The 10,678-nt window shown below is 42.8% G+C and overlaps 2 protein-coding genes across 2 annotated transcripts; both read left to right on the plus strand.

Annotated features, from left to right (window-relative positions):
* Nucleotides 1-610: 610 nt before the first annotated feature.
* On the plus strand, nucleotides 611-7,108 carry LOC311037864 (dnaJ homolog subfamily C member 3-like; the record flags this gene model as incomplete). Its single annotated transcript, XM_084047158.1, has 2 exons — nucleotides 611-751; nucleotides 5,564-7,108. 2 exons carry the CDS (start codon nucleotides 611-613, stop codon nucleotides 7,106-7,108), a joined length of 1,686 nt encoding a protein of 561 aa, XP_083903284.1.
* A 1,777-nt stretch (nucleotides 7,109-8,885) lies between these two features.
* LOC311037865 (kelch domain-containing protein 3-like) lies at nucleotides 8,886-9,995 on the plus strand (the record flags this gene model as incomplete). Its single annotated transcript, XM_084047159.1, has 2 exons — nucleotides 8,886-9,504; nucleotides 9,670-9,995. 2 exons carry the CDS (start codon nucleotides 8,886-8,888, stop codon nucleotides 9,993-9,995), a joined length of 945 nt encoding a protein of 314 aa, XP_083903285.1.
* Between the last annotated feature and the right edge of the window lie 683 nt (nucleotides 9,996-10,678).

Genomic DNA, 10,678 nt, shown 5'->3' on the forward strand with positions numbered 1-10,678 from the left:
ATAGCCGATCTACAAGCTCACAACACCTCGCGTTGCGAGGTGTTGTGAGATTTGACAATTTGGCCAATATTTGGCCAGTTTATTGATTACTTTTGATGCAATAATGGCCTTTTTTATGTATTAGGTATTATTATAAGTCTGTAAATTGTCACTTCACTGTCATCTGGAGACCATGGGGGTCCCACCCCACAGGTTGAAAACCACTGCACTACTAGAGGACATAAGGCCCAGTATGTCAGTGACCATACAGGCTAATGCAATGCACTGTAATCACACTGAATGTAGCGTTGTAATTCTGTCAATAAGGGAGTGCCTGCTCCACTTCAGTCCATTGCTTACCAAAAACAGTGAGAATGCAGTCTCTGATGATGGCTTCCATTAAACACATGTGTGTAAGTAAACACGCACACGCCATCGCCATCTGCTTCTACAGTAGGTGGGTCAGTTTGATGTAAAAGAGTGTCCCACTCCCAACGTTAACATAAGACTCAGTTAAGCACAACAGCTGTGTTTGTGTGCATACCTTGGCAGTGGCACACACAAGCGCTGTGAGATTAGGCTTGAATCAAGCCAGCCAACCACATGTTCAGAAATTCTGTTAATGTTCAGCATGCATGCTCACCTTGTGAAAGGCTGCAGGGACCTACAGCCTGAGAAGGGCCTGATGATCCATGCCAGCACAGTTCCAGAACCGGGACACTGTAGTCCTCCTCCAGTCACCAGACGAGCTCCAGAGGGATCTAAACTTAGGGTAGGGTGATACCTTGCGATGCGACGAGGCAGCTAATCAGAGACAACGAGGTGAGGTCTGTGGGGGAAAGGTTTTTCATACATTCAGACAAGATTCTAAACTTCAGTGAGGCCTTTGATGCCAGTCAACAGTCGCTAGCTTCTATGTTGCTTATAAAGCCACAGTGTCAACTGTCATTCATCTGACGGTGTGCTGCTGAGTGCTCTGTGTGCCCACCGCGAGTATCCTACTTCGCCATACAGCGGCACGCGCATCGAAAATAGGCAGCTCACAATGCGTTAGTTATTTTCGGCACACGGCCCCATGACGCAGTATAAATTCAGTGTACACTACAAACTGATACCAACTTCACATTTAGGATTTAGGCTATGAAATCAATCATGCAATATCACAGTCATGCCTGTCGCCTCGCCACTGATGGGTCTGCGCGCACACACACACACACACACACACACACACACACACACACACACACACACACACACACACACACACTTGAAATATCTATTTATGCCCACATAAATAGAAGTACAAGAAATGCCTTGTACAAAGGGCATAAACACTGCCAGCGCAGTCAGATAATGGGAAAACAGCCAGTTACAAAGTGCATATAAGGCAGAACATACAATAATGTTGTCATACTTGTCAAACACAGAAGACAACAATCATGGGTAAAGGAAACAACGCCTCCTCCAAATTGAGCAGCTTCCTATAATAGCTGATATTGAGCAGTAGGCTACCTTGCTAATTGTTTAGCCCTCCTTTTGGAGAGGCAGGCAGGCCATTTGAAGTTTTGAAGATTTGAGTTTTGAACATTATCATATATCTTAGTATTATTATCCTAACTAATTATTGTAATACAATCCTTTATCAATACATCAATAAACGAATATTCTGCTTTGCTCTAGCTAATATGCAACGCGTAACTCCTTGTCCTGGTTCAACCTTACCTTCAGTGTGGGTGGCATCCTAAACTTGAATAGAATCAAATAAAAAAACGAATATAGGCCTAATGGCTGCCTACAGTAGTAGGCCTACATAAAATGTTAATGTAGGCTACATATAGGGTACTTACTTTATAAAGAAAGGGGGGGAAAGAAAACAACACCTCTTAACATTGAAAATCACTGGTTCTCTTGGTCCCAAGTAAAAGTTGCTTTCACAGTCAGGAGAAACTATTTTGAAAAGTGGCGCGAATCTGACTGTCAGGGAGAGGGAGTTCTCTGGTCCTCAGGCTCTCAGACAGCTCGTCCCTCCGCTGGACGAAGTAGTCCTTTCTTGTTTACCACAACCACAGTGTCTATTTTATTTGGAATTTGAATATGTCTATGATTGTACTGTATGAATATAGTTTAGAGTGATGATGTCATGTTTCAACTTGAACCAGGCAAGTGGTTGGGGTTTGAGGGGTTTGAGGGGTGTCAGCCAGCAAAATGAGTTAATTAATAGTGTCGGAATCAGTTTGTAACCCTAGCCTACAGCAGCTATTTGAAAATAGCCGATCTACAAGCTTACAATGTCTCACATCACGAGCTTGTAGATCAGCTGCTTTAAAAAAAATCTTGAAAATGTTTTGCTAAATTTGGAATAACCCTAACCCTAGGTTTGAAACATATAGGCCTATATACACAAATCTTGTATGGATAGCACAACATGTTTTCAGATGGGGGCACTTTCTTTCTCAAACTCAAATGACAGGAAGTGCTTTTTAGTTTACAGCCCACATCCAGCAACCAACATTTCCATCAAGGTTTTCAATAAGATTATGACAGAGGTGACAGAAATTATTAAAGCAATATTATAGCAATATAGGAATTCAGAATCCCAGGATTCTTTTCGGAACATTGGAAAATCCTATAGGATTATTATAGGGATTTCATAATCCTATAGGAATTCTATTGGAACATTGGAAAATGCATAGGATTCTGATATAAATAAATTCTATAGGATTCCATTGGAAATTGGAGATACATTTTCCAACTTTATTACCAACTTAATCCAATTATAAGGAGAGATAACTCATATAGGAAACAGGATAAACAAATGAAATTTGCTATAGTGATTAAATGAAGAAATGAGCAGACAAAATCAGAACTAGAACACTACATTTTAAGCTGATCTTGGATCATTATTAAGTTATCTAAAAGTGTTAACCCGACCTGAAATTGTATTTACTCTTTACTAAAGAGCTTTTTTTTTTTTACAAAAACACCTCCTTTAATTCCACAGATAACTTGGATGTATAGAACTGGACAATATACATGTAGTCCAAAACAAAAATGTCCGCATCTCCACAACATCTCCTTTTTAATCCTATGAGAAACCAATTTTCAATTTAACATATTTTGCTGCACTAGAAGGTATTTTTAATGAGCGTTGAGGGAGGTTTAGTCAAACATATGTTCATTATTGTAAATGACAAGCCAATACAGGCTACATAGAACATCTTGTGTTGGTAATTAGGAATGTTCTGGGAGGCTTTGGGAAAGGGGCTTTATGTGAAGTTTATGATTATGGTAGGGTTATGAAAGGAAAGACTGCATTGTTGCCGTGCTGCAGTGTTAAGCCTGACTACCTAGCAAGCACTATAACTATACCTATACAAATATTAGTTTTTCTAACTCAAGTGGGGTCCACAAACAACTATAACGAGTATAGTGGTGAAAATCATAGTTATAGTACTTGCTGCAACGTCATCCTGTGCCAAAAATAGCCAAACTACTAGCTCACAATGTGTTGCATCATGACACATAGTGAGCTTGTAGATCTGCTGTATGACAGAGTATAAATTAGACATTACACTAACCTATGACAGAAACAACACAGGGTGGCATAGAGAGACATGAGATGGGATCGATCCTATTTCAGCTTTAACAACAGTCTGATAGGCCTCCCAAATATAGGGAGCCATTCTTACTGAGTGTTATCAGCGGGTCTTAGGCCACTATCCAGCACGTGGTAGCCTACCACCACCGCAGCTGCAGCATGACATCACCTATGTGAAAGACAGACAGAACAAATCTACACACTGCAGTGTAGCACCCAAAGCCATTTGACATGTATTGCCTTCTGAATTAAGAAAGCTTATATGCAGAAATCTACACTTTATGAAGAAAATTGCTTTAGGAGCTACATTGCCGTGTGCACACACATTTACCACTCTTGAAGAGAGCGATGATAGAGGCTGCACTTTCTAAATGAGAAAAACAGATGAGCCTTGTACCTCTAGAAATTTTGTTTAGAGAATTTAGAGATGTATTCACTATCATCTTTTCGTTTATGCCACTGCCATCTAGTGGTGCAATCTTGATCACACCCTTCAAAAAGAGGGCTAGTATAAATCAGAGACTGTAGAACTGATTTACTGTACTTAAGTACAACTTACAATTTGGGGTTATTTTAAAATTTCTCACATGGATTGGTTCATATTATCCAATCCAATCTAAGATTTGAAAAGATTAAGATGTTCCCCGTTTAGTTTGTGCATTTTATAACATGTTATGAAAGAGGTCAGCATGGCTCGTAGTTCGCCCATTGGGGACACATGGGCCACACAATACAAAAATATGCATGTATAAAACTAAGGTAATAAGGTAAGGAACCTTATTCTGTTATAATGTACAATTTCAACTTGAAAACATCTTTCTTGAACATCTTTTTCTGATCAGGCCAGTAGACATGGAGATGGAGAAGTATTTCAGGTCATCTAGTAGGCTGGAGTGGTCTGCTATAGCCCCGCCTCCAAAATGTCTCTCCATCTGTGAAATCCAAGGCCAATGGGTGTAACTAGAGGACAAGGTTAAGGCTTCCATTAAAGTGCTAAACAGTGAGCAGGCAAGCCTTTCTTCCAGATGTAATTTGTAATTTCTATGCCAAACAGTGACTTACAAATGAAAACCTACTTGCACAAGTGTGTTAGAATAACGCTGTGATGGGCGGCAGAATATGAGTCAACTGCCTGTTGTTTTGGTAATAGTAGCTTATAGAAGACGCATAATCTCATTCCGTTTTAGCACACAACATGAATGAGATTTTTGTTGTACATAGGTACAACATACATATTCAATGGCAGTCGCTCAGGAGGTAGAGAATGTTGTCAAAGTGTCCTTGAGCAAGACACTAGCCCACAGAGTTCAGGCTGCTACACGGCCTTCAAGTGGTCTCCGTCTCCCTACATTGGCATGTTATGTCACGGATGTCACGTTTGTGAATTTATTTCAGGCGTTAACATTGTGACCCACCAGCCGCCCACTTCGTGGCCTGAACATCACTACATCACGCCAGACTCATGGGCAATCAAATCCAGAGTCACAAACATGACGTTTGGGATTTGGACAGAATGTTTTTCACCCATCTAAGTTCATGATGTCCCAATCATATGTGCATGTTACGTCACGGATGTCACATTTGTGAAATTCTTGCCCTTGATAACATTGCATTTGTGACGTCCCACCACCACAGTTTTATACCCAAATATGGAGATGACTGATTTCATAGTAATGATGTCATACAAGATTGACTGGCCTTCAAGTACTCTGACGACGGGTACTTATAAGAGAATGTTGAAGTTGTCTGATAGTTGATCCGAGATTTCATTGTTGGGACCCTTTAGCACCGACTTTTAGGGGACAGAACCATAAATAGACTAGTCATATGTAGCGTTGCATCTACAGAAGTACATGATAAAAGATGAGGTGTTTTTGAACAATATCGAGTTCAATCAATTCAAGTCTTATAGCTATGGAATCGTGGGGGGTCCGTGTCTTTGTCCTGTCATCTCTGTGTCTGTTGTGTACCATCCTATACCCCCAGCTGGGTCGTGTCTCCACATGGGTATCCCATGCGGAGATTGAGAAGCACTCAGAGATGGGCCGGAAGCCTCTCTTGGATGATAACCATGCAGAGATTGAGCAGCACTTGGAGATGGGCCACCGCAAGCGTCTTGTGGATGATACCCATGTGGAGATTACTGACCAGCACTTAGACAAGGGCCGCAAGCTTCTGGCAGCTGGTCAACTTGCTGAAGCACTATCCCACTACCACTCTGCTGTGGAAAGGGACCCTGACAACTACCTAACCTACTACAAGAGGGCTGCAGTGTTCCTGGCCATGGGGAAATTCAAATCTGCCCTGCCTGACCTGACTAGAGCTGTCCGGCTCAAGCCTGACTTCTTGGCTGCCAGGATACAGAGAGGAAATATCCTTTTGAAGCAAGGCAACACCCAAGAGGCCGGGGAAGATTTCCAGGCAGTGCTGGATCGGAACCCTGCACAGGCAGAGGCCAAGGACCATCTGATGAGAACCAACGAGCTGGAGGATCTTCAGGAAAAGGCCCATGCTGCCCACCACCACGGCCACTACAGCACTACCATCACCATGCTGGAACGAGTCATAGAGCTCTCGCCGTGGGATCCTGAGTCGCGGGAGCTTCGTGCCAAATGCTACATCCACCTTCAGGATCCCCAGAAGGCCGTCCTCGACCTTAGAGTGACAACGCGGCTACGCAATGACAACTGCGGTGCCTTCCTAAAGCTGAGCATGTTACACTACAGCCTCGGACAACACCACGACTCACTGACTCAAATTCGGGAGTGTCTGAAGCTGGATCATGAAGATAAGGAGTGTTTCAGCCACTACAGACAGGTGAAGAAACTCGGCAAGCAGCTGGACTTGGCACAGGAGCTCTTCCAGGGAAAAAGATATCAAGAAGCCATTGACAAGTATGACTCAGTGATGAAGATCGAGCCTAACATCCCATACTACACAAACCTGGGCAAGGAGAAGATCTGCTTCTGTCTGGTCAAGCTTAAAATGGCTGATGACGCCATAGATATTTGTTCAGAGGCCCACCAGAGTGACCCTCGCAACGCCAACATTCTTAGGGACCGAGCCGAGGCGTTCATCCTCAACCAGGAATATGAGAAAGCGGTGGAGGACTACCAGGAGGCCATGGAGTTTGAAAGGGACAGTAATGAGATCAGAGAAGGTCTGGAGCGAGCACAGAAACTGCTCAAAATGTCCCACAAGAGAGACTATTACAAAATCCTTGGCGTCAAGAGGAATGCCAACAAGCAGGAAGTCAAAAAAGCATACAGGAAGTTGGCACAGCAGTGGCACCCGGACAACTTCCAGTCAGAAACTGACAAGAAGAAAGCAGAGAAGAAATTCATTGACATCGCCTCAGCTAAAGAGGTCCTCACCAACACAGAGATGCGGCAAAAGTTTGATGCTGGTGAGGACCCACTGGACCCAGAGAGCCAGCAGAACGGCGGCCAAGGTGGGCAGGTTCACTGGCCCTTCCACTTTCATCCCTTTGATGCCGGTAACAACTTCCATTTCAAATTCCACTATAATTAGGAAGGTGGACGTCCTAATGGGGACTTAGTTGAAAACTGGATATACAATTAAGAGGATGAAGCAAGGCCAATGTAAAATGTGTGGAGGAACACTCTCAGCCTCAGCTTGGGATTTTTAATCAACTAAAGTTGAAGTTGTGTGCCTATCTCTCTGGACAGATATGGACATGCTTAACATCGATGTGTAGTACCGTATTTACGTCAGAGTGACTGACGTCATAGACTGGCCTCAAAATACTTTGTGCCCATTTTTCCAACGCAATAACCTGAGCACTGCTATGTACAGATGCCATAGAGCTGGCATCATAGACTGACCTCCAAGATTTACAAGCTGATAACAGAAAACAACAATCACATTAACATTACACCATAAATATACCAACACAAGACATAGCCACAATACAAAAAAAGAGCTAAATAAATAAATAAAAACAAAACCTTTTTTTTTCTCTCATCTATTGATTACATTGTCCAACTTCTGCATGGCATGCCAGGCCCTCATCCTGTACCCTTTAGACATGCCTGTCAACCCTTCAACAGACCCACCTACGTCTCACTGCCACTGTATATAGGTACCCCAGTTTTTTTTCACTCCCGTCTCCCCTTCATAGAGTAAGAGTCGCTATAATTGGCTTCCAAAGTTTGAGAGAGAGCCCTATTTTACAGAAAATTACGAAAATCATGAAAGCATCATCTGATCGACCCCAAATTTTAATCATATTGAGTGGCCTCTAAATAACAAATCATCTAGTATAGGGGATACCACAAATGTTTGTTGCAGTAACATCATTTTTTTTCTCCTCCAATTTAGGTACAGTACACATGGTGAGTAAGAATTATACTATGTAGTTATTATGGTTATAGCTAACCTTTGTATTTAACCATCACTTATAGTACTCACACCTACATCGCACTGACGATCCGACGTATGTCTGTGTCATAGTGTTGGGGGCTTTTTAAACGCTATTTACCCCTATTACATGGCTTTCTCTGGTCCTGATGGCTGCAACCCATGACTTGCACCGCGCTGAGTAGGCCAGTGCCCCACCCAACCTGGCGGAGATATGCGCTCCATGGATTTCCCCTTTCTAGTTAAAATGCTTTCTCTTTCTATGCGCCTTACATGAGATGAAAGATAAGCACTACCTCCTTTGAACTGTGTCTCATTTAGTCATTTACATTTAGTGAAAACTTAATTTCCATTCACAATTACGTTTCCATCTGAGAAAAATATAATAAAAAAAAATGTCACTGTACGTGAACATTTGAACACACTACAAAGACAAGCTTGTCCCTTAAAGCAGTTCTTCACAGCTCCATTACTCAGCCTCCCAAAGTGACCTCTTTGAAGTCACAACTCGAAATCACAAACATATCCCAGAAACCCTGCCCTTCTGACTGGGTGTCTCACAGTTACTGAAGAATTTAAAGAATAAACAGAAATGACTGCTGAATCATTAAACCAATAATTCAATGTGCTCCCCTGATCTAAAGGATCAGTAGTATAAGGCATACACTGTGCATACCCCTTATAGACCGCATTGGTTTACATCACTGCGTTTAACACATCAATCAGAAGTCAAGCTTCACAACATGCCATATTGGAGCATGGGTTCCCCTGACTGACCTACACAACCCAAGGAACGGCTAAGCTTTGCTTGATGTTTGTGCTGCTGTACCAATATAGGTGGTAGCACGTGCAATAGGACTCCATTATTTTACAGAGCAAGACTCTGAAATGAAATGTATTTTGATCCAGGGTGCTTCTCAAGTGTGAGATGTTACGCTGGACGGTGTATCTGAAAGGAGGCCCAATGACGATCTATCTTGCTGCTGTGGCAGCGCGGCACAAGGTGTACTCCTTCGGAGGGCACTGTGACGTCAATAAAAGGGATCAGATTGAAGTGAACATCTTCAATACAGTGCCTTTGCGCTGGATGAAGTTGCCCCCAGTGACAACTGGAAGAGAACTTCCCCTTGAGGTTCCCTCTACGCGCGACGGCCACACAGCTGTGCTAATAGAAGACATCATCTACATATGGGGCGGGGTTACTTACGCAGGGGTGTATTGCAACATGCTGTATGCATATGATATTGACACGCACAGGTGGTTCAAACCCAAGATTTCTGGGACTGCTCCAGAGGCGATGCGCAACCACTCAGCCTGTGTCTTGGGGAAGTTCATGTATATCTTTGGAGGATTTGTTGAGAGTTTTCAAAACACTATTGAAATCTACAAGTTGGACACCACCACAATGATCTGGGCTTACATTAACACTAGAGACACCCCAGCACCTGCTCCATCATATCACTCTGCCACCATCATCGGGACAAAGGTGTTTGTATTTGGCGGCCGACGGGACTCTGACCAGTACAAGATCTATTACAACAACATCAGTGTGTTTGACACAGAGACCAACTGCTGGCTGAGCACGCCTTCTGTACAGCTTATTCCAGAAGGACGCAAGGGTCATTCAGCCTTTGCCTACAATGGAGAGCTGTACATATTTGGTGGTGAAAACTTGAACCGGTTCTTCAATGATATGTGGAAATTCAATCCAGAGACCTTCACTTGGAAGAGGGTTGAACTTGGGCCTAAGGGGAAAGGTCCGCGTCCATCGACATCTAGGATGTGCTGCTGCATGGTGGGAGACTGTATCATCCTCTTTGGAGGATACAGATACACACCTGATGAGCTGTACATGTTAGACTTAAGTCCCAGTCTGAAAACATTGTGCAAGCTAGCCGTTATCAAGTCCCGTCTGGAGCATTCGGGACTCCCACACAACATCAGGTGGGAACTGGCAGCCATGACTACCACCACTGCCAGCAAGAGAAAACATAACAGCCCACTAAAAAGAACGAACAAAAGACAGCGAACCCACTAAAAAAAGCTACTTCCAAGCAATGGGGATGAAGAAAGGGAAAGACAAGATTTCCACCCTTAAAAAGGCTCCCTTCATTCAGATGGGAAAGAAAGCAGAGCACAGGAATATGCTCAGTGATACCCAACAGGAGAATAGAGAACTCTACTACAAACTGAATTACTTCACTTGCTGTCGATCAGGAATGAATGTAGAAATTAGATGATTTGTGTAAAGGAACGGACAGTTATGGAAGAGGACTTCACGAAACACATGTGAAAAGGAGAACTGGGAGTGGGAGAGGAAAATCACTGCAAAGGTGGAGACCTTTGTGTGTGTTTTTTTTTCCTTTTCTTTTTTTGCTGCTTCGTTTGAGGCAATAATAAAGTGAGGAGCAGATTATAATAGACAGACAGACTACAGACAGATAATTTGTCCTAAAGGAGTTAGTTATTTTCCACAGTAAGATATATATATATATACACAACAGAAACAAATAAGATACAGAATTGTACAGAATTATATAAAATACAAGATGTGCAGGAACACTTGCGTCACACAGCACAAACACGTGGGTTTTGAGTGTTGCTTTCTAAAGGCTTTTCAGTTGTTTTTCAGTTGTGTCACTCATGACACGCTTTCCAGTCACCAGTTTGTGACAGGAACTAAGTGCTGCCATGTGTCACGTGAAGCTTGACCAATCACTT

Source organism: Gymnoscopelus microlampas (assembly GCF_963454915.1).
Source record: "Gymnoscopelus microlampas genome assembly, chromosome: 21".
Lineage (NCBI taxonomy): Eukaryota > Metazoa > Chordata > Actinopteri > Myctophiformes > Myctophidae > Gymnoscopelus > Gymnoscopelus microlampas.